Raw genomic sequence first — 25,388 nt, forward strand, 5'->3', positions numbered from 1 at the left:
TCCACAGTTTGTGAGGCCGTCAGACTCATAAGATATAGCAGAGTCGCCGACAGAGGATGGTTTTTAGGCAGAGAATTTTAAGCTTGGTATTCTGATTCTGTGCTCCTTCCTCCCGATGCTCTTTAGTAGAGTGGTGTGTACTCTTTTCCCTGCTTCTTGGTCGAGGCACGTGATTTACCCGATTCACAAGTTCAGGTTGACATCAAAGCCAGATAACTATAGGACCATCATGATCGGGCATACCTTTGCCAAGCTTTATGCCATAGTCCTAAACATCATTTTTACTAGACAACTTGATAGGAGATAATGTCGTGCTAGAGGACAGGCGGGATTCTTTGCAAATTATTAGACTATGGATCACATTTTGACCTTGCGAGCTATCATTGAGGCGGCTTGACACCATACTGTGAAAGTCTACTACTGTTTAGTAGATCTTTGCAGGGCCTTTGACTTAGTGCCTCGGGGGCTCTCTTTCAGAGACTCAGAGATATTGATACTTCAGATATTCTAGTGACATCGATTATGAGACTCTATGAGATAGTGGTTAGCAGATTTTGAACTTCGGAGGGTTTTCCAATCCGATTCAGAGCACCATCGGGGTGAAGTAGGGCTACCCATTATCCCCTACGTTATTTGGTATCTATATTCACGAGCTCAAGGCTTCCCTTCACGAAGCTTCGCTCCCCGTGGATGGTTTCTATTTGCACTAGGTTTTGATCTCCATTTTCCTGTTCGCAGATGATGTGGTCCTTTTGGCCTCATCTCAGGAGGAGCTCCAAAGGCTTATTGATGGGTTGGCTTCATTTTGTGACCAACATCAGTTGGTGGTGAACTCGAGCAAGACTCGGATCATGGTCATCAATTGTCTGAAGACTTCGCATCTTCACTTTAGCTTCCAGGGTCAGCAGATTGAGATTGTCTCCTCATACAATTATCTCGGGGTCAAGTTCTTTGGTCCCCGTTTTAGCATGAGACTGTCCCACCTTCCTAGAGTAGCCAAGGGAATGGGTTCCCTCACCCTTTTGGAGAGACAGTGCTTCCGGCACCACTTCTAGGATACTAAGTCCAATGTAGTGTCCCTATGAGATCTCATAAGATTTAGGATTCAATTCTTGAGATATTTATTTCTATGTAATGGATATTCGTATATTTATTTTCTTGAAACCGCTAAGTTTCAGTATAATTAGATATTTTTCTATAAATCCTTATTATTTTAATTATCGTACTCCATGTTCCTTCATATTTGAATACTTCCCTTACTACCCCATCACAAAATAATTCTTTTATATATATATATATATATATATATAGAGTGATCTTCATCTATTTGTAAATGAAAGAACCAATTCTAATTCAAAGGTTATCTCGAGTAGTGGTATTCATGAATACATGTTTGTTTGTCCCTAAAATGCATGACTCTTCATTCTATAGTTCTTGTGATGTCACTTTTATATAACAATTGTACATCTATGACTTAACAAGTATAACTCCATTAGAATGCTCAATGTTGATATTTTGATGACCAGTCCTGTTATCAATATTCCACATACAATATATATATATATATATATATATATATATATATAACATTATGATATCATTTCTTTTCTCAATTGGGTTAGAATGAAAATCATAATCGAAACTCAAGATCCATGTTTACTTTAAAGTTTCTAGGAAGATACTTGCATGGTAATACAAAAATTATCACGTACTCACCTGAGTTCTCTTTACCTTGTGATTTTCTTAACATCTTTTGAGTTGATTCTGTTTCATTTTCCTGTCATACTCATGCTGGCACTCACCATATCATCAGTTCAATTTCATTTTGATATCTTTATTTAAGAGAATTTTCAGAGTTCAATGACTGAAATTAGGATAAGCATTCAAAATTGAAATTCTTCAACCATTGAGTCTAGATCATAACTTGATCATAATTTAAATCACTCATACGTACCATCTGACACATGGTCCTTATTAATGGATAGATAATCCTTGCAGCTTACAGATTACCTGTAATAGGTTAATGAATCCATGTTTTTCCTTTGTAATCCTTGACCTTCAAGCCCAATATTTCATTAGAATAATCATTTCATGTTAGGATATCTCCAAAACAATATACAACAGCTCAATTAGTAAAGTCAACATCGCATGTGTATTATACATGTATAACAATGTGATCAAGGGTAAAAACATGATATACTATGCAAGATCATCAAGTCAAGATCATAAGCATCTGAAATAATTCTTAAAATTCTCATGAGTATTTTCATCATTCATCTGTAAATACTTGGAAATTCATCTATTCCATTTCTATGATTCAGGCTTCCATGCCCATTCCATCAAAAGTTTACATCTATAAAAAATCATTGATAGTTCCAACTCCTTACTGGAGCACATAATGATCTTGTCATTTAAACAACTTCAAAAAGAATCATGGTTCACAGTTTTGTTTCCATTCAGTTCAAGTTCAAATTGGTAACAATTTATTTCTTTCATTAATTTGGGTCGACAAACCCGCTTATGATGGATTTAGATAACATTTTATCAAGATTATAAACTGTGTTTGGATTGCGCAAGTCTAGGCATTGGGACCCTTTTTAAATCTTCTCATTCTCGACAAAGAATGGCCCTCCCACCAAGGATAAGGCATATATAACATTTTGGTCCTGCCATTGAGTAATCAGGTGGGTTGAAGTCCCAACAGTTATTCGACAAAATAACTGAAGCATCAGGACAATCAACAAGATCAATTGTTTTGGCAAATCTGCCTAATTCGACCCTGGCCAGGGATTTCAAAATTTGGGTCGTCAAACCCGATCTCCACCACTCAGCTTGCTAATCCTTTTTATCTTTTTAATTGTTTATACATTTGTTCGCTTTATATCATTTCAGCCTTTCTGGCTATTCTGAATGATTTTCCAATGTGTTTTTCCAGTTTTGTTTGCAATATCCGAAAATGCAAAAATAAATCTTTTTCAACATTTATGTTTTTAGTTTTCTCAAAAATAGTGTTGGACCCAAGGTTTCAGTGTTGAACCTAGCGCTTTGATACCATATGTAACAACTAGTTTTTCTGGGTCTAATTTAACATCTAACATAAGCATAGAATACAGTTTTAACTACGATTTCATAAGAAGGCAATTACATCATTCATATTCATGTGAAGAAGATTACCGTTAAAGTCAGTTAAACAAAATTTCTTAACTAGATACTTGAAATACCTTTTAATGAAATTACTTTAGAAAATTGAAATCACATACCTCAGAAAATTGAGACTGAAAATCATCTAAGTATGCTTCTACAGCCACTCGGGTTAGTCCACAAATACACTATAACAATTTCTCAAATCGACTACTATCTCAAAAATCATTTGATGATTACAACTATAATTTAAATTAGGGCATCACATATCATCTTACCAATTAGGGCATCAATTACCATCAGTTTATTTAGGGCTTCTGGTACCACTTTACCACTTGGGGCTTTCGCGACCACGAAATTCAATTAGGGCATCTGCGATGACGGATTCTATCTAGGGTTTCCGCAACGACGGACTCAATTTAGGGCTTCTGTGACCACGAATTCAACTAGGGCTTTCGATACCATAGATTTAGTTAGGGCTTCCAATACCACTGTATCAATTAAGGTTCCAACTGTCACACAATCAATTAGGGCTTCGGATTTCTTTTCCTTCGATTGCTTATCTGTGACAGTTTCTCAAGATTAGATAAATACTTATAGTCAATAGTCATTTATATGAAAGTAAAATAATGATAACAATGAAATACTTCAATTAAATCCTACCTTCTCATAAACAAAAATGATAATATTTGTTTCTGATAAACAATTGAATGCATGGCTTATCTCTCTCTGACGCATATCCGACATCTTGAGAGAGGTGAAACATTGTCAGGGGCTTAACCACCCAACCTCGGACCACAGTATATCCCCACACGATTTCTAACAAGAAAGACCCTCCCTACCCAGAATTGACAGGGAACATCATCTTACCATCCACTGGGCATCATGATATATAACATGCCATACGACTTGGCAGCAGGAGATCACCATGACAGGAATATGCATGAGCTATTAATTAATTCATATTAAACAAGAAATATTGAAATATCTTAACTGTTACTGGTTCATATGATTGACGTTCACCCATCTTTTCGACTACATAGCCAAGTGAATCCCAGTTATCCGGAATTCTCAGAGCAAATGGTTTAAACAATTATTCAAGAAGATTTCATACATCCATCATTTCACATTCTATGATAATATTCTTAAAAGATCACAAAATGTCAACATTCTTCATGCTTGAGCTAATGCATTATTTAATTGTCTTGTTATTATAACATTCTTGTTCATTGTAGATTCTCTGCACCTCTTCACCTATATTAGGTTGTCAAGCTAGTGATTCCCTGATGCTAACAAATTATATTCATTGTGATACTTCACACCTCTTCACCATACTCTGGCAATTCGCCTGGTGAATTCCTTGGTGTTCTCTTATTGAGATATTTATATATGCCGACCAGTCTATAAATGTTTAATACTGGATTGTTACTCATTTGTCTTGAATCTTTGAAGGAAATCAGAGATATTTAACTCTTTCCATATAAAGAAAACTACAGCAATCTTAAATCTGATTATGGGAAACAATTTAATATGATGGACGCGATCTATGGTTCCCGGATTCTAATACAGTTTTACATCCTCTAGATAACAAAGACATTCTCATGACTATTGGTAATATACAAGTAATATGATAACGAATTCCTGTAAGCTATGGCTAAGGATCTATATCTTATTACATTTCATCCAGAATTCTAATTCCATGACAGTATTAACTCTATTGTGGATAAATAAATAAAAATACAGAGCTCAGACCTAGTTTGACCTTCAGTATAAAAGACCAAAACAGCAAGTAATAGAAAGCATTTAATCAAGGTAAAAAGAGAGAGTTCCTATTCATATTTGAACAACAGAAAAAGCATAAGTATAAACTGGTGAAACCCAATCCAAACATCGTGAGACCAATTTGACAATGGCAAAGCCCCATTCCAAGCACTGTAAGATTTATGACTTCATTCAATCAAAGGAAACTCAAATAATGTCACAAACCACAGAGCATTTTGATCCAACTGCTAACTTAGTTTTAAACATTAATTCAATTTGTATATTAAATTTGATCATGAAAGAGAAAAGCCATCCCAGGACGAATTATTGCATATTTTGAAATATATGTAATGATACAGACTCATATTCAAATTCAATAAGGCAAACATATTGATCTTGCATGATTTAAATGTACTATGGCAGACGGTTTCCTTTATTACTTTTCTATAATATACAAGTCAGATGGAATACATAATTTCATATGCCTAGTTCTATTATGGAATCCATATGCACAGTTTAGGTTCTCATTACTAGGAATAAATTACATATGTATTTGTTGTTTCGGCTCCTACGCAGACTTAGCTTTCTTATTGGAAGAAAATAACATAATCAATCCTTATGTGACTCCTTGGGCAATGCACTCTGGAAAGCCAACACCTGAGAAAGTCCGCCTACTTGGCTCTGAGTCTTCATGCCTGAGATCTTTAATGTGTAGTTCTGGTTTTGGATTGTTCAGAGAGGAACTAATTTCTATCTTAAAAAGCTTCGGAATTCTGGAATAAGAAACCCGGCCAAAGATGTAAGGAGGTAGCCAAAGGCAGAGATGTTAAGAAAAGCCGTAGGAGAAAGAAAGGTTGCCAACAGCCAAATAAGGAAGCTAGTAAATTAAATAAGCTCGCCTCTACGTCTCCCTACAGTTACAAGATTCATTTCGAATTCCCCAAAACTCTAAATGAATTCAAAAACATAAATATTATTAAACATGCCAACAATAATCAGTTGGAAGCAAGAATAATAAAGAAGAAAATAGAATTAGAAAAATTAAAATTCGAAGATTATAATAATATAATTATTATAATCTGAACATTATTATAAAATATAACTTTTAAATTATTAAATGATAATGGTGCCAAATCATGGTTATATTTAAATGATCATTAAACAATTATTAGAAATACTACAACAAAAGATAATTTCAAAATTCTTTAAGATACGTTTTATAAATAATTTAATTATTTTAATTAAATTATTTATTAAATAACACAATAATTATAATTAAATTATTTCTTAATATAACTCATGCGATTCCACAGATGTATTCTGTTCCAAGTCTGCCTGCCCAGTGATGGTGATGCCCTGCCTAATTCTTTTCTGACAATGCTTCACTCCTTTGGCATGCTCCCTGCAAGAAATTTCTCTGTAATTAAATTATAAATTATATAATCATAAATAATCATAATAGTTAACCTTTTATCCTAATTCCATGAATTCGCAATTAACGATCAACTAACATGTCATCTGCACTTGAAATCATAATGACCAACTAACTTACCATTTCGCCAGATTATATCAAACTAAACTGCCAATTGACTTCATGTGAACCTAAACGTCTATAGTTCAAGCTAGATCAAAAATTGGGATGTAACACTTGGGGTCTTTTAAACTCAGATTCCATTGGCTTTGATGCCACATTGATCACTACCTAACTAGAGTAGAATGGGTGTGCCGCCTTTGCACCATATCTGAGACGAAGACTGAGACCCATTTTATCTTCAGGAGCCCTATCTACTATGAGATCAGGGATAGGTTCCACTGCCCATTTAGAGATTGCAGATCCCTCTCGGTCTTTTTTTAGTTACTCTAACCAGTGGTGTTTAGCTCTTTACCTTCGGGAGACCTCCCAGCTCAGAGACCACACTTTACAACTCTTGTTTCCTCAGAGCCAGACCTCAGATGAGCTCATCACTGGCTTCTTTTAACCCATGCCCACTTCCAGGGGCCTAAAACGACCACATATACCCATCTCTAGACACAACATATCGGTCAGACCTTGAGGCGGGCTCTTCAGACAACAACACCCTTTCCTTAGTACTACACAAACAGAGATGGAGCCAAGCCCTGACCCTTGCTCGTCTTGGGCCTTATCCCTCTGTGCGGGATTTCTTTGTACCGAGAAAGGATTGATTATCCTTCTCTTTCCCTCATCTTGTTGTTTCCCTTTTTCTTTCTTTCCTCTTTGGTGCTTTTTTCCCCATACGCCATTTGGTGCTCCTACTGGTTTATTCTTCTCTACACAATTGTATTTTTCAGTCCCTTAGACCCTTGTTGGTCTCTTGATGGACATTAATATCATTATCTTATCTTATCTTATCTATCTTATCATTGTTCATTCACACAATTTCCATTCCTCATAAGACAACACTTTTATAATTGTTTGTATCTTTCCGTCTATTTATCTTAATGCTTTAATCATGGTCAGCTCTTAATCAATGAAACTTGTGCCACCTTTATGCTGCTCATTGTAGTTCTTTTATTGATCCAATACTTGATTGACAAATGACTCTTCTAAACATGGCTTTGGCTTTTCGTCCCTTTGACATTGATGATGGTGTTAGTTTTTTTCATGCTTACAAAATCCTTTGACATCAATGACAATACTTCCATCAATTTGCACATGGACTCCTTGACAAACAAAGACTTGCTCTTAAGGATACCCAAAATTTTGTTCAAATTTCTCAAATACTTTTCCCAAGATCTACTAGAAATGAGAATGTCATCAAAGAAGATAAGAACCTACTTATGCAATTGCTTATTGAATATCTTATTCGTACATGATTGAAATGTAGTAAGAGCATTAGTCAAACCATAGGGTATAACAAGGAATTCAAGATGGCCAAAGTAACATTTGAAGGCAGTCTTATCTATGTCATTTGACACTCTGCAAATAGGTTTTGTTGGTTATGCTATGTACAGCTCCTACCAGAGTGGATGACCTAATAGTTTTCTGTGTGTTGGTTGTGGTAATTCTCAGATCCTTTGAGAGCTAACCTCTATATTTTTTGCCTTTTTTTGTTGATGCTTTTTATAAAGCTTTAAGGAAGTGAAGGAAAGGCCGATGATGTGTGCTAGTCCAATCCCATGGATGGTCATCATGCCATGTGAGGTGCTGGATCAAAGTCTTCCTTTGTTTTATCTTCTCCTTAATACTGAGATTTCTCTGTGTGCAAGAACGAATTTTCACTAAAAATAAGTCAGAAATTTTCAAGGCCATGGTTTACGTTGTTTATAAGCGGTTTTGTAGTTCTGTTGGAAAATATGTTATTATGAACCTTAATTAACAAAAAAACCATTAAAATTTATGCCTGCAAATATTGATTTACCCAAAATTTATGCTCTGCACAATTCACATCTATGAAATTTCTCAGAAGCTAAGCGCACACATATATTTATTTATTATTTATTGTTATTGTATTTTCCTAAGTATGTTCCTTTTATGGCAGTTGATGTTATCGCTTCAAAGTTTGAACCGAGACTTGGTAGCACACTTATCAGGTACTGAAATTTTGATATAATGTATGCTAACTTGCCAAAAATCTATTTGTATTTCCATGCTTCAACATTTGTCATTAATGGCATCAGTCAATTTTACAACTTTAAGTCAATTGTACACTTCCTCCACATTGCTGGAAAGCATGCTTCAAAAGATTATATGAGAAAGGGTTTCAACATTTATGACACACACTCATATAGACAAAAGCATGCCATAAGAGTTTTTTTTCACTCTTTTCTCTTGTTTGAAATTGGATATAAAAATTGTAGGCAGTTAAATATAATAGCACCATTGGAGAATCTTGGTCATGTGAAACGGGTTCGCAAGACTTTTGTTGAAGGTAAACTGTTTTTTCCTTCATTAAATTACCTTAATATTTGTATATTAGCTCATGAAGATCTACACTCTAAGTCATTGGGGATCTTATTTTATTATATCATTTTGTTTTTTGTTATTTTACTCTAATCCATTACATTCTCTCATGTCAAATACAAGTTTTGTATGGAGTAAGAGTACATAGATAAGTTATTGGAAAAGTTACTTCGAATTTTAACTGCAATAAGGCAGTGTAAAGTGAAAACCGTTAGACTTGAACTTAGGATCTCCCCCTTTGGAATATTTGTTCATTCCACCATTTAGCTACTTTTGGATGATTAGTTTAATTCTTCTTTGATTGTGGATTGTCTTGTAAGAGTAGACAAGCAAGTTATTTCAGAAGATATTTTAAATTTCTACTTAAATGAGGTAATATTAATTAAGTATACATTATTGAAAAGTACAAATTGGCTATAATTTGGACCTAGGACCTCCCATTGGCAATGTGGGCCACTCTATCATTGTATGTATCCAAAAATGTATGGGTCAACATTTTTTGGTGCGATGATGCATGTGTTGAAATGCCGTATGGCATCAATGCAGTTGTAAGATTTGGCTACGAAGATAGCCAACCAAGATCTGAAGGTCATATGGAAAGAACAACATACCTAGAAGATCAATTTGACAATAATAAACCACTTATCTATCAAAGAATGCAAATACAAAGTATGTACAATGTATGAGAGACCCTTTTGTTATTTAGGTAAGGCGAGACATCGGACAATAAAGGATCATGACAAGTGTCTTAATCTTATGCTACGAGATATAATATGATAAGTTTCTTATCTGTACCTTAATTATTGTTAATTAATAAGATGTGAAAGGGACCTAATAGTGGAACTTGTTAGGCAATATCCTTGTTTACACCAACCCCCAAAAGTGCAACTTAGAAAATATACAAACATGCAAAGATGAGTCATGACTACTAGGCCTGGTGAGGTACTCATGTGCAAAGAAATCTCTCACAAATGGCGGAAAGGAGAAAACCTACAGGGACTAAATTCCAACTCAGAAAGAGAAAAATAAACAAGAAAAATGCTCTCATAATTTATAAGGTAAGGGATGATCTCATATTTTCCAAAGAAAGATTGTTTCTTGTTCCTGAACCTGAGCTGAAAATGAAGGTTCTTAAAACTTTTCATGCCACTCCTATGGCTGGGCACCCTGGGATTCAGAAGACACACAAGCTGATCCATGAGAGACTCTCATGGAAGGGGTTGGAAGTTGACATTCTCAAATATGTTTGTAAGTGCCAAGTAAGCCAACAATACAAATATGAGCGCACTCACCTTGTCTATTGCATATTGTACCCATTCCCAATTAAAACTGGGAAAACATCTCCATGGATTTTATTGCAAGGCTTCCCAAGGTGCAAGAGAAATATTGTATTTATGTGGCATTTGACAATTTGATTAAATTTCCTCACTTCTATGCTATTTCAGTAGGATTTACAGCAGTGTAGGTGGCAGATTTGTTTTCAAGAGAGCTTTTTAGACTTTATGGGACAACAAAGAACATCATTAGTAACAATGGTATCAATTCTATGGGTTTGTTCTGGGTTATCTGGAACATAGTTGACTTTTAGGAGTAGCTAGCACCCTCGAACTTATGACCCTCAAACTTACGGACAAACTTAGATTGTCATCAAATGGGTGGAAGGATACCTGCGCAACCATCTATCAGGTAGCAGGAGATGTGAATTAAGTGGTATTGTCTACCATATGACTATTGGGATGTCTCCTTTCATGGCATTATATGGTTATGAACCTCCCAGCTTCATTGATTTACTTTTTGGATACTGTAGAGCATCTAGAGCCAAAGATCTGTCATAGGAGAGTCAAAATATCATGAGATATTTGAGAGTAGCATCGAACATTATCAAAATCAGAAGAGTATTGCACTGATCAACATCATATTGAGTGTGCATTTGAGGTAGGATGTAAGAACCCCTGCAGCTTATCCAATATTTTCTGTAAAATATTCAAGAAAGTCTTGGAATAATTATATCAAATAGTTGTCTTGTAAAGTCTGCTATGAATTTCTGAGATCTTTGTGATGCAAATTCAATACAAGTTACCAGTATTATGCATGGAATCTGTGGGGAACCAATAAACGAGAGGCCACCTATCCTAGACTACAGTGCTGGTTGCCAACTGTGAAGTTTCACCTTCTTCCAGAAAATTCAGGAAAAGATCAGATTGCTGCCAGCTGTGCAGTCTTATCTTGTGTAGGAAGAAAAGGATCAAAATTTGGCATTGTATCTTTTAGTAAAAACTACCGACTTCTCTAAGAAGCCCAATTTTGTCTTGTTGTGACAACTATCTCCTAGAAGGAAACTCTAGCACTGCCCACCATGTAATTTTGTCTTGTAAAAATCAGGTTTTGTTTTGTTTTATTTTGTACCGTCTTCTAGGTACAAATTGAATTGTCCAAGCAGGTACTTATAGATGACTCTTCCATGTTTTTTGATTATGCAGAATATTGGGTTTTTGCCTTTGTGCACGTTGTATCTTGGGATGAAACCCACAAGTGATCTGTTTAATCTGTAGGACTAAACTGTTTCTGTTAAAAGATTTTTGTCAGTTCTATATTTATTGATTAGTGATTTTGCAGCTGCTATATCAAACTTGGTTATTGATGCTCTAAATCTGTGTAGTATTATTAAATATCTAATGATCTAGAAGCAATTTGTTGATTCTTGCAGTGATTTTTTCTTCTCTAAATCTATATTGTACAATCAGTTTTTTGTTTTAATTTCTAGTTTATGAAAAGCAGTGTATATCATAAAGAACTTGAAGTCTTTACAGTGGTATCAGAGCCTCAAGCCTACCAACTGTGGGTTCATTTTTATGAGCGAGAGGGAGCAGCGGTACCATCAGAGAGAAAAAGAAGGGTTCCACCATGGGTGCTGGTAAAGGTCTTTAAATGTTCTGAAGCTCCACAATTTGGTTTGGCAAAGACATTGAAGGAAGTCGCCCAATTGTTGAGAAGGTTTGAGCAGAACCAAGATGGTGGAAACTCAGCCAATGGGGAGGGTGAAGGAAGTGCTGCTAATAGAGAGAATACTAATAACATTCGGGGTGAAGAATGTAGTTTTAGTTAAGCAAGATCTGTCCATGGGAGTGAGAAGATTTCAGCCAGAACGTTTAAGGCAATTTCTTTGACAAACGAAGAGGGCAGGACGGAACAATTAAACCAGATTGAGGAAATGGATCACCTCTTAACAGAAAATAATATGTTGTGTGAGGCAATTATCTCTTACCCTGAGTACTGTGGGTGAAATTAAAAGTGGACAAAGAAGGAAGGAGTATATTGAAAGAAAAGACATTCAACATTGCTTGGGCAAGCTTACTCTACATGCTTTTGATTGAACAAATAGAACCACTACAAGATCATGTTTACAGAATTTGGATACTTATTTCTCATTAAACCCAATGACAGAGGAAGAAGCCCTCAAGTTTGCTACCTTACATTTGGAAGGAGTAACTCATTAGTGGTGGCACCATGGACTTGTAACTCAAGGACATGACTCAATCTCCACCATATGTCAGAGGCTGGTTGAAAGATTCAACAAAACTGCCCCAAAGTTCATTTTCATAACTTAGCCCTATTAAAGCACGAAGGTAGAGTAGAAGATTATGTATCGGAATTTCAGAATTTTGCAGTAATGGTGCTTGATGTGCCAGAAAGGAGGCTGATAATACTCTTTGCAGAAGGATTAGCTGAGTCACTAAAAGGGCTAATAAAAGCCTCAAATCTGACAACATTTTGAGGCCATCAAAATAGCCTTCAACCTAGATGATTCAACAGTTATGCTTTCAGCAGCAAGAAAGCAGTCTCACCCATACAATTCAAGAAAACTTCTCAAAAAAATCCAATATCTCCTAGGATTTTGCTAACAAGGCCTAACCAAACAGAAATTACTAGAAATGAGCTGAGATGGAAGAAGCTATGTTTTACATGCAAAGAACCATGGCGATCAGGGCATCGATGCTTAGGTAAAGGGAAAATACATAATATTAAAGTAATCTCTAATGATAAAACAAAGTGTGAAGGGGCTGATGTCGAAGATGAAATAGACACGATTGAGGGGCTTAAAGGTGGTATGCTTGCAGCTCTTACTGGAAAACCATGTTATAATGTGTTTCGTTCAGATTAAGTCTCCTTACTACTTCCTTTTTGAAGGCTTTGAAGTAAAGGTAGCTAGTGGAACTATTCTTTCTTGTACTTAAAAGGTTCCCCAAATAGAGTTGTCTGTAGGGGATTATAAATTCAAGGGTGATTTTTTTCGTAATTGACATGGATATGGAAGTAGTTCTGGGCTGTCAATGGCTGCATACAATTGATAAATACAAGATTAGCCATCAAAAGTTGGAGATAACTTCCCCACATAATGAGAGAAAGATGGTCAAATTAGCCATCATTAGGATGGAGTGGGTGTTCCATAAGAAACAAATAGGCTGGGCAGCAGAATACCTTGTTATGAATGCAAAAGACACCAAAAAAGGAAGTGCTAACGATACACAGATTCAAATTATCTTGGATAAACATGATATAGTCTTTGTAATGTCCCAATTTTTAGTAGGTTCTTGTATTTGGTCAGGTTAGTTCACTATTGCGACCCTCGTGAGCTGACAGTAGGATTTTGAGGGTCTCACTTATGTGGTTATAGGCTTTCCAGCAGCCTATGGTGTGTTTTGGCTCCGTTTGATGTTGGTTCCGATAAGCTCAATTGAGTAAGAGGAGTTGGAGCATGCTCTCAATTTTTATTTCGGGCTTCCAATTTGGACTCCAAGAATCTTGGAGGGAGTGTCTATTTATAGTAAGTCACCCCGTCAGGTTCATTCATCGTCTTTCATCATCAAGATCACTTTGGTGTTGTCAGATTTTGATTCCGATGCTTCTTTAGTTGTTTTTGTAAGACGGGTGAATTATTATTATTATTATTTATCTAAATATGTTGAGGTTTTTATTTTTGTTGGTGTTGTTAGTTGGTCACCTCAGTATCATAGCTTGTTGGAACTGGGACAAAAAGTTTTAAATCATGGGAACAAGAAACAGTGGCCTTATGTGTTGGAATAAGTTATGGTGGAAAAGTTCATTTTCGGAGCCAAAATCAATTAATAAATTAGTTTATAATGGCATTTTATCATGTTTTAATGTTGTGTGTGGAAAGCTTCTTAAGTGAAGTTCATTTGGGAAACTTTGTGCCATTTGGAGGTTATAAATATGAGCCCATTTGATGAGTAAAGCATCTGATTGATTATTTTCTTTTGTTGCCTGCGAAGAGTTTCTGAGTCTGAAGTTTGTGCCCTTGCTGAAGTATAAGGGTTTGGGATCTAAAGCTGAAGTATTGTAGATTTAATTATGAGAATCCACAGATGAGGTATTGTGGACCTTTGAGTTTTATTATCATCTCCTCTTTCTGTATTAACTGTGGTTGAGGAGCATTTATATAATTGAATATTATATTTTCTTTGTTGCTGGACGAGGGTTTAGTTTGCAGATTGGAGTTTGGTAATTTTGGATATCCTAGTTTGTTTGATTTGCATCAGAATTAGCATGTTGGATTTACAGCTTGAATGCTAAGGGTTCATGTATTTGGTGTGATTTCTATATCAGTTTTGGGCAGCATTTGTAAGGGTACACTATGAACGCTAGATTAAAATTAGACCAGGCAGCTTTTAGTTTGAATTTGCAATTACATTCTATGGCAAAGACTAGGTTCTTAATTTTTAAAATTCAGTTTATATTACATAGTCTGGAAGTAAACAGACTGGCTTCGAATTCTAATTTATAGCAATCAGCCAACAACTAAACTCCCTTTATACTATATTGCTATATGGTTTGATGAATGAATTCAAAGGCTAGTGTGAATCATTTCAGAATTGTTTATTGGCATTTGGTATTTATTTATGCAAAACTTATAAGGCCAAAATTAAATAAATTTGTGATCAGTTTGTTGTACATCCTGATATTGGGTTTGAAGATTTAAGACATCATATATTCAGTGGTAATTGGGTTGCTTGCCAAGTGTTTGACAAAATGTCAACCATTGAAATGTGAAAGAAATTGATGCTTGATTTAGCTATAACTAGATAGGGTTATTACAGTCTTCAGAGGCATACCCCCTAGATTGTCACTTGGTAGTGGTTTCTAGTAAATCATTTGTAAATATCCCCTTCTAATGATACAATCTTATAGCTAATAATTGAATTAATACTATATATTTAAATACTAAATATTATACATTAGATTAAAGACATTGAATTAATACTATGTCAACCGTACGGTGGTATGGGCTGTGGAAGCCGTATGGTATAACTAGTACACACCAATAGCAAGCCGTACGGTGAGGATTGAGTGCCTACGGTGATTCTAGTTGCCGTACGGTGGTCACTTTAGCTGCTGTACAGGAGTCCAAATAAGTCATACGGTTAAGTGGGATGGCTGTACGGAATGCAATAGGATGATGGCCATACGGAATCATCCACACTATTCAGAGAGATGCAATGAAGCCATACGGTTTGTGTAAAGTGTTGAATATTGAACAACAATGCTTAGAAAATGTAGAGAAGAACATACAAAATCTTCAGATTCTCCAACCGGAACAATTATGCAATTAAGTCCTCCAGTTGCCAGATACAGATTAAGAACATGATCAGAATAGGGTGAGGGTTTAATCCCACCGAAACCGAGCAAGCCAAATAGGGAAGGTCTTCCACTTCCGAAATGGCGATCAATTGTTGAACTCTAACAGGAATCCACAGTACAGAGATATAATCCAAAAAGCATACCTATTGACTACTACGAGCCGTGCTTAAATACCCATCGGGAAAAACTTTTCGAGGGTGTACAGAGTTAGCCGACGGCGACACAAACTACTAAGACAAACAATAAATTTGGGTCCGAGTTAAATTAAACAATCGGCCCGTTACACAAAAATAATTAAATACATTTATTTCTGTTCGGGAACATTACAATAAACCACGTTTTCTGCTCTTTTTGCAGGCAACTAGTGATACTTCAGTGAGTCGATAAAGGAATATGTACTTAGATCTTATTCAACAAACGAAGAACTTGCAACTTGTGGGAAATAAAAAAATGCTAAATAAAATAAAGAATGTTAAGTACTAAATTCTACAATACAAACTGTAAAAAAAAAGAAGCAAAAAAGCTTGCTCGCGGTGGAATCTTGATTGTAAGAGCTTGGATGAACATAAAACCTTGACCATGGAGATACCACCATGTATGAGCATCCATTTTGTATTGGTCATTAAAAGCATAAGGAGCGTGGTTTCTTCTTGACATAAGATAAGATGAGATAAATTTATTAATGTCTAACAAGAGACCACAAAAGGGTCAAAGGGACTAAAAGCATACAACCAAGGATATTCTTCTTGAGAGGAATAAGCCAAAATTATCCCCCAACATTTTTCTCCACTTCCGGATTTGGGAAGAGTCTAGCAAATACATGCTTGTACCCATTAGCAATTTTAAAATCTATATATGGTGATGTTATCCTTAGCAATGAAAGCACTAAGGGGCTATAATACTTGGGAGATAGTGCATATGCAAGGAGGTGTAATTGTGTGGTCATGTTGTGCCAATAAAGAATGATTGATTCCACTCTTTTGAAAAAGGTTTCTTCTGGTTTAGTCTCTCATTCTTTGTTATTGTGACTTTTATTTTCTTTATCAACGTGTTGATGCCATCATACACTTTGTTGTCCTGCATTTTCTCACCACAAAATGTAGGTAACAGTACGAAACTTTTTCAAATTAGTTTCGCATTTCTCTGAGTTTATTTCATTATTTAATTGGTTAGTATTGATCAACCAATCGGTACCAATTGATACAATGAATCTTTTTATTGAAGGCTTTCGTCAAGTCTTTTTTGTTTTGCTTTTTGTCGAGCCTTTGCTTGATTTTTGAAGCCTTCACAGTCCGTTCTTTGCTTTTGAGTTTGTGTTTTCTTTGTTTTTGGTCTTTTGAATTTGCTCATGTCATGCCTTTCGTTTTTCCCTTCGATTCGGTCTAACCTAGAGGTCAATCGGAGTTGTCAGTCAAGAGATATGGTCATTTTAGTGCCTCAAAAGTGGACATTTTAGGTGCAACAGCACGAATTAAAAAAACGATGTTATATTTTCATTTTGACATTCACTTTTTCAAAAATATAACATTTTACTCACTTTTTGTTATGTTTTTAAGTTACTTTATCTTTTAATTATTAACTTAAAGTGACTATAGTTCACTTTATGTTATAATTTTAAGTTGAGTTATTTTTTAATTTTTCACTTAAAGTGACTATAGAACTATATAATTACTTTTTAAATTTTTGATTTTTAAATCAAATATTTATATAAATGTCACTTTAATATAATGTTTATGTATTATATTGATTAATATGATGCATAAATGTTATTTTTGATCCATATTGATGACATTTTTATAAAATAAGTGAAATGCATAACTTAAAAGCTTAAAAGTGGACATTTTATGTGCATATGCGTGTAAAAAACTATGAAAAGTGGAAACTTTTCATGCTAATGCATATAAAAACTCATTTTGAAGACTTTTTTCATGCCATTATATCAAATGCTTGTAAAAGTGGACCTTTTTGATGCAATGACATGAAAAGTTAAGTTTTTATGCTTGTGCGTAAAAAAGGTGAGATATGTTTATAAAATATGTAAGTGACTCCAAAAAGTGAGATTTTGGAGACTTGCACATTTTAAAATATGTAATGGGCTTCAAAAAGTGAGATTATGATCAAAGACATTTTTTAAAACATGCATTGGACTCAAAAAGGTCCGATTTTGTCTTATTGCATGTTTTGAAATATGTAATGAACATAAAAATGTCTTATTATGTGAAGAAAACATGTTCTTGCTCCAAAAACCTCCTATTTTGATCATAACTTTTAATTTTCTCCATGGATTTGGATGAAATCAGTTGCATTCAAAACGTTTTGGAGAGGTGATCATTTTGCCCCCTCATCAAAAATCAGTTTATTGCACCCAAAAATGTGTTCAAAACTGCCAAGTTAGGGCACAATTTTGCAAAAAACTCCATAAATCTTCAAATTTGGAACATGTTTTTGTTTGGAATCAAATCATTTTAACCTTATTTGCTGATTCCATTACATTGTGATCATTATTTTGGTGTTAAAACACCAAATCGTTTTTGCTTGGAGAAACACGTTTTTGCTTAGAATGCCGAGAAAATTGGGGTTTTAATCCACTTTTATGTGTTTTAAAGCAACTTTTTTGCATTTGGATCCATTTATATCCATTTGGGGAAGTCGTTTTTGCATTCACAAGTCAAAAATGACACAAAAACATGCAGTTTTTGGCCACGTTTTTGCAAAAACGGCCCAGATTTTTGAATAAAAAAGTCATGTTTTTGTTTAAAAAACTCAAAAAATTGCATTTTCAACCCATACATTTGATCAAAAGGGATTGTTTTTGAGTTTTAAATGCATGATATTGTTTTTGGAGACCATTTATTTGGCACTTTCATGTCAAATCTGACCATTGAATGTCTATTACATACAAGTGCGGAAAAAGTCAAAAGGTTGTTTGAAAATTCGGATTTAAGGGAGAATTGGTCTTAAGACTATAAAATTTGCTATTTTAGCTCTTTCTCCTTCATTTTTGGCACTTAATCTTCATGTAAGTGGACCTCTTCTTTCATGCATTTTAATTCATGCTTACCTTTGCTGATTTTATGCATGAAATCATTGAATGGATGCCATTTGTAAGAATCTTTGCCTTAGAATGTGCATTTTTCCTTTAAATATGAATTTCTCCTTCATTTTGATGTTTTTGGTTCTTCGCCAAGTTCCAAATTCGAATTTCATCTTTGGAGTGCATTGCATCTTGGCATGTTTTGAGTTGTTTTCAAAGGTATATTGTTTTTCTTTTGTTTTCAATGGTATGTTTTTTTTCCCAAAAACTTGTTTTTTCTTCATTACATGCGAAAGCGTTTTTTTCACATTCCATTTCCATGTCATTACATCTCACATCTCATCCGACAAATGTGATTACATGTTTTTCACTTCATTCGCCATTCACAAATGCATGTAATCCCATTTTCTACTTCCATTTTCATCCATCTCATTTTTCGCTTTCATTCGAACGACACAATTACACGAAATGTCTTACGTGTAATTGCATCTAAAAAGTCCAATTTTGACTAAAAATAACTTTTTGAAAAGTCAAAAAGATGTCATTTTCTCCCCTCCATATGCATTCACACCTCCATGAGCAAATACATGTTTCCGTATCTTTCCATGCTTTTCATCTTAGCTTTCATCCTCATATGCATGTAAAGCGTATCTTTCACTCACACTTGCATCTCATTTCACCCTCCACCTTCTGTTACATGTTGCATTTACATGTAATCCATTTTCCGTGCAGTGACATCTTGAAAGCCCAAGTCACTTTTTGAAAATTGACAATCTCCATTTACACGCATTCCCATGCGCCAAGCACTTTACTTTTAAAAAAGAAAGAAAGGGAGTTAAAGGTGCTGATGGAAAGTTGTTTCGAGTGTACATCTGAACATTGTAAAGAAGGTTTTCAAAGTGTCAAAGACTCCAGTTTGTGCTGATCTACAAAGGAGAATTCACGACAACTTGAGTGAGAAAAGATGAATCACATCAAGTTTCCACATGATAATGGACAATTCATCAAAGAAAGCTAGAGGTTATCAAAAGACGCAACACTATATTTATCAACGTGAATGCAGCAGTACAAGGTACAGGAACTCCCAATCCTGTTATCATCTGAGATTGCATCGTCAAGTACAAGGCCTTTCAGAATTGTTCTTTTCTCTTCCGTCTTCTTTCTTCTTCTTTCATGTTTGTAGTTGGAGAAGATGCATTACATGAAAAAGTGTAATTACATGTAATCCGAGTTACATGTGTATGTAAAAGATGTAATGCGAGTTGCATGTGCAGTTGCATGTAACCCTTTAGTTTCTGTAGTTAGACTTGGTCAAAGTTGGTTGAGTTGCTCCCACTTTTTCCTCCCCCTTTTTCTCAACTTCTTTGCCTATATAAAGGAGTGCCTCCCTCATTGTATCATCATCATTATCTTTATGCAAGAGAGCTCTGGAGAAATTGTGCCAATATAACTTTGTTTGTGTAGCACTATTTTGAGAGAAAGTGAATATAAAGGAGCATTTGAGACTTAACTTTGATCAAGTGAGATTGTTATTTGTGTGAATTATAAGCTTTGTCTATAATTCATTCAAGTTACTTTGATTTGTACTAACTTTTGTCATTGATATTGTATCTTGTGATTGATAGAAAAGAGTTAAGAAACAATTGAATCCCGAGCTTTGAGCAGGAACAATTGTGAAAATCCATAGCTAGAAGCTTTGTCTGTGGCTTGTATTTTCATCTTAATTCGCAAAATAGTTAGATTGTTCTTACTTTTAGGAGTCTTTGTGCCCTAATTGTAAAACTTTTACCACATAGAAGTACAACAGGACTTAGAGCCAAACTAGTACGTTTTGGCTAGCCTTTGAGTTAGTTAAAATTTATCGGTATCACTGTTTCTAACGTGTGATAGAAGTGTAATTAGAGATTCACCTTGCCCATTATTCGCCTTATGAATAAGTGGATCCTTTCTTGAAAGTTAAGAAGAAAGGATAATAGTAACACCCTCTTTATAAATCTCTCAATTTCTTGCTTACCTTGAGTTGATCCAAGGAACAGTGAGAAGGGGGAGCCTTCCCTTTAAGGTAGGAGAGACTCTATCTCACATGCTGTGGCTGGTCATCCTATTTTGTGATTGAATTTTTACCCAAAACTGTCGGTTGCAAAATATCCACCCAACACACTTTCCCCCAAACATGGTGCATTTGTATTAACATGCCTGAGTATACTCATCATAGGATCAGTGAAATTCAATACATATTCCACATAACCCCACCAATTGTCATCCAAGATCAATGACTTGATCTTCTGGGCCCCTTTGAATTTGATTGCTTTCAAACAACCCATTGGTTTTTGATATCGATTGCACCGAATGCTTCTTGCACCTTCAAAAGTTGGTCTAATCAGATCTCAACAACCTAGGATCATGCAAATAACACATTAAAAATATGTAAATAACACAACAAAAAATACTACATACATATTGAAGATGGCATGAATAAAATTAGAAAATAAAGTTTATCTTCAATAATTCTAACCTTGAGAAAAAGCTGAAAACGGCTTGTGAGATATGGTGGTTTGTCACAAACATCTGGATCTCTTCACTCTCTTAGTATATATCTTTCATCCACTCTATTCGAGTGCCATTTGCTTGTATCACCAAACTAAGGGACTATATGGTGCATCGTGTCCGAAAAATGTGCTCATATCTTTGCTCAATTTAAGTGCTTGCAACATTATATATTTTTGCATTGTCTATGATGACTTCAACCACATTCTCATGAGTCAACCATCTCTATGGATTCAATTGGGATTTTGGAGAGGAATTTCGCATCGTTGATTTGGCCCTCTCAAGCAACCGTTACAATGAACATTGTCCCTTTGTGGGACATTGCAATAGATGTTTTTTAATAGATGGTTTTGTAGTCTTTCCATCCATTAGAAAGAATAGGAGTCTTGATTCAGCTCAACAATCTGTAAGCTCTTCAATCCAAGAGCTTGGATGGGCAATTTTTATATAGTGGCATTGATGATAATGATATCACAGGCTTTGATGACCCTTATAGTATAAAGTGATCATGTTTCCTCCCCCAAGGTTACACAAATAAGCTGAATGAGATATTTTGTGAGATTTTGAAATCATTCATAAAAGAACTTTTATTCTATATAAAAAAATCTTGCTCAAAAATTATTTTGAGCACTTGTGTGCAGGCAATCCGATTTGAGTACAAAATCCTTTGGTTTCAAGGATCATTATGTTTATTCTCCACACACCTCTTGCTAAAAACATTTGAGCACTTGTTTGCAAGAAATTGAATACAAGGATGAAACCCATTTATTTTCAAGGATCAGAGGATGAAATTCCTTTGGTTCTATATGACAAGTTCACTTGGATTTTGTGAATGAGCTCTTGTGTTTCCATTAGTCAACTTTGTCAAGTTTGTTCGATTTGTAGTTTATTGTGGATTTTGGGAGTGTAGATTCAATGTTGTTTCTCCTATTATAGTTACACAATATTTTGGTGTTTTTTAGGGTACCTATTAAATAAGAAGTTCAAAAACCTATCTTTTGTTTATAGCATCAAATGTTAATCTAGGCTATCAATGTTATCATAGTAAGTAATGAAGAAATATGGGTTTCTACATGTTTTGATTAAAACAAGTAAATCTAAAATTTATATGCCAAAAAATCAAACTTCAGGTTACTACACAAGGTGCAAATTTCAGATACAAAATGACAAGAAGGCAAAAAACATGTGATTGCATGTAATGGAGATTGCTAATATTGAATCAAAATTAGAGTACGAGTCCGAGTCATTCCCACTATGAGGCTATTCCTATCAAATGCCTGTCAGGGCCCCAAAATTTGTTGATCTTGAAGTTGTACGGTACTATGCATGATGACCATTCTTTTAACTTGTTAAAAAGTGAGCCTTTTATTCTTTATAGAGTGGATAATGCTGTATATGGATCAATTTCTATTTGTTGTAGACGAACTAATGACTTCTAAAAGGTGACAAATAACAAGCATTCTTGCCTTTGGTGTATCCTTCCCATGCAATGTTCACCATCCAACAGAGTTGGCTTGAGCTAATTTAGCTTCTTCATTGCCTGTAATTTTTAAAATATTGGAATATGAAGATCAACGAAGGCAACCCAATAGGTTTAAAGCTATGTTACCCCAAGTTTCCGGAACGGGGGGACATGGGGACGAGGAAACGGGTTTCCGAGATGGATTTTTTTTCTCGAAGCAGGGGATGGCAGGGGACGGCAGTGGGAACAGCTATATAAAAAGTATGAAAAATTTAAAATATACAGTGAAATTTTAAATATTCATATAAAAACATGGATAACACATGCTTATATAAATTATAGAACCTTAACATATAATGTTTGTGTTAAATAATTTAACTTTAAAGTTCATGAGAGTGGAAATCAAACAAATTATCAAAACTGAAACATTAATTTTATGGGACAGCCAAGGGCAAGGTTTCTGGAAGTTTCTGAGTTTTCGGGATAGGGGGACGTGGGGACGGAGTCAATTGTTGCCGGAAATGCGTCCCTGGGTAATATAGGTTTAAAGTAAAGCTATCCATTTCTTGAATACATCTTTTTGAGGGCCTTTATTGATTGTTCTTTCACCTCTTCATCATGACAAGGAGGAAGCCTCCCAACCTTTGGTGCATGCTAGTTGAGTTGTAGAGAAAAGACTTCCATATGAACTAGTTTGTTTGTAGTGCTTTACTACAACATAATATGTAATGACCCTTGCCAATAGACCACTAACAACCACTAATATTGAACTGTGAAATTTCGTCAAACACTTGACATGCAAACTAAATATACTGCTGAAAGTGAAACACTGAATAAAGGAAATTGTTGTGCAACAAATCTACTCAAATAACTGATGTAAAATAGTACCAATATATTCATTCAATGATAACCAAATGCTTTCACATATGATATGCAATTTTCATCTCAAGGCATTACAACATAGCACATTACAAACAAACCCTTATTGGCTGAATACAACTGAGAATTTCTTGCAACTACAAACTGAAATGAAAGAACTTGGATTGAGCAAATGTTGGAGATTGAATGCTGAAGACAAAATGATGAAAATGCAACCCCAACCTGCCCTCCAACTTGCTGACCTTACGGCCTGTAGGTACAGCCGCACAGGTACGGACTGGTACAGCTCCTGGCAAAAATAAATGCTGGGCTGAAAGGTGCCAAAAATGATGAAAAAATAATCGCTAGGCTCCAAAGAAAATTCTCCCAGAAAATAAAAATCAAACTCCCAGCCAGCAATGAGATATGAGCAAAAATGTATGTCCAGGCTGAAAATCGAACCCTGCTGGAAATGTCCAAATAAGCCTAACTTGAAGCAGCTGAATACCACTTCCAAAGTGCAACCTTTCAAAGGATATTTCACCTCCTCAGTTATGCAAATCCTTAGGAGACTCCGTTCCTAATGATCAAATGACAATCTACGGACCAAGATGGCGCCAGAAATGCTCAAAGAGATAAGTAGTGTAAACTCAAGTCATAGGATGTCCAAATGAGAGGCCAAGCACTCTATTTATTCACTTTTCTAAGAAGCCTCTAAGAACTTCTAGAAGTACCCATAAAAATATTCTTATGAAATCTCTTTATAATGTACTTTTATATAAAAAGTAACTTTATAAAATAAAAAGTGCAACTCAACTCAAAATTATAATATTTTGGCCCCGCATAACACATAAAAATAAAAATATGATAAACCCCATCTCTCCAAGAGCAAAGAAGATCATCCAATCCTCAAATAATCATCAGAATGACTCTCTCACCAAAACTATCTGCCTACGAGAGTCCATGATAGGCAAATTCAAACAAAATAACATTTTACTAAAAAGGGGACATGACAGTCCGCCCCTCCTGAAATTGCTTGCCCTCAAGCAATCTCAAAGTTGGATGTTGCAAAATATCTTCTCCCTCCCATGTGGCATCCTCCTCGGGTAAATCTCTCCACTTCACCAAGTACTCTCTAATAGTCCTACAAAGCTATCTCTCTCTATTGTCAATGATGTACTTAGGAACAAGAACCAATTTCCCTTCATCATCCAATGGAGGAAGAATTGCTGAAGGCACAACATGTTGACCCGATGCCTTCATGAGTCGTGACACACAGAAAACATTGTGCACCCTGTTGTCTGTTGGAAGCTCAAGCTCATAAGCCATCTCACCAATCTGCCTGATAATCCTAAAGGGCCATAATATCTAGGCTTAAGCTTCTCTGACCCCCTCTTCCTTAGAGTAGACTGTTGGTAAGGCTGCAACATGAGGTAAACCATATCACCAACCCCAAAACTCCTCTCTGTCCTCTTCTAGTCTGCATACTACTTATGCTGATTCTGTGCTTTGGCAATATTATCTTTGAGAACGTCAACAATGTCCTTGCTTTCCTGAAGCAAATCCCCAGCACGAGGAACTCTAACATCACTCATAAGCAAATCAACAAAGCTCGGTGCATTATAGCCATATAGTACTCTGAAAGGAGTCATCTGAATAGACATGTGATAGGTAGTATTATAGCAATACTCACATGAATAAATCCATCTAACCCATGTTTTCTGCTGACCAACCACATAGTTCTTCAAATATCCCTCCACCCACTTATTCACTATCTTTGTCTGCCCATTAGTCTGCGGGTGGTAACTGGTGCTAGGTGTAAGCTTAGTGCCACATAAACGGAACACCTCCTGCCAAAAATGACTCAAGAACTTGCTGTCTTTGTCACTCACTATTCTCCGGGGTATCCCACGTAGTCTGAAAATCTCTCTGAAAAAGACTTCAGCCACCTGCACTGCCGTGTAAGTAGTAGTGATGGGAAAGAAGTGGGCATACTTCATCAACCT

General features: G+C 35.4%; 1 protein-coding gene across 12 annotated transcripts in view; it reads left to right on the forward strand.

Annotated features, from left to right (window-relative positions):
• EMB2820 (Cytidine/deoxycytidylate deaminase family protein) overlaps positions 1-25,388 on the forward strand; it is a 146,309-nt gene that overhangs the window by 24,639 nt on the left and 96,282 nt on the right. For 8 of the 12 annotated variants that reach the window (XR_016365079.1, XR_016365080.1, XR_016365081.1 and 5 more), the window contains exons 2-3: positions 8,403-8,454; positions 8,722-8,792. Coding sequence is in view for 3 of the 12 variants with exons in the window: in XM_089832884.1 (XP_089689010.1) it covers positions 8,403-8,454; positions 8,722-8,792 (123 nt within the window). In the remaining 9 variants the exon portion in view is untranslated. The remainder of the gene's footprint in view (positions 1-8,402; positions 8,455-8,721; positions 8,793-25,388) is intronic. The other 4 variants (XR_016365087.1, XR_016365085.1, XR_016365086.1 and 1 more) reach the window with 1 other exon arrangement.

The sequence above is a fragment of the Cupressus sempervirens genome, chromosome 5 (assembly GCF_028749045.1).
Source record: "Cupressus sempervirens isolate cs-2001-9-10 chromosome 5, ASM2874904v1, whole genome shotgun sequence".
NCBI classification, from domain to species: Eukaryota; Viridiplantae; Streptophyta; class Pinopsida; order Cupressales; family Cupressaceae; genus Cupressus; species Cupressus sempervirens.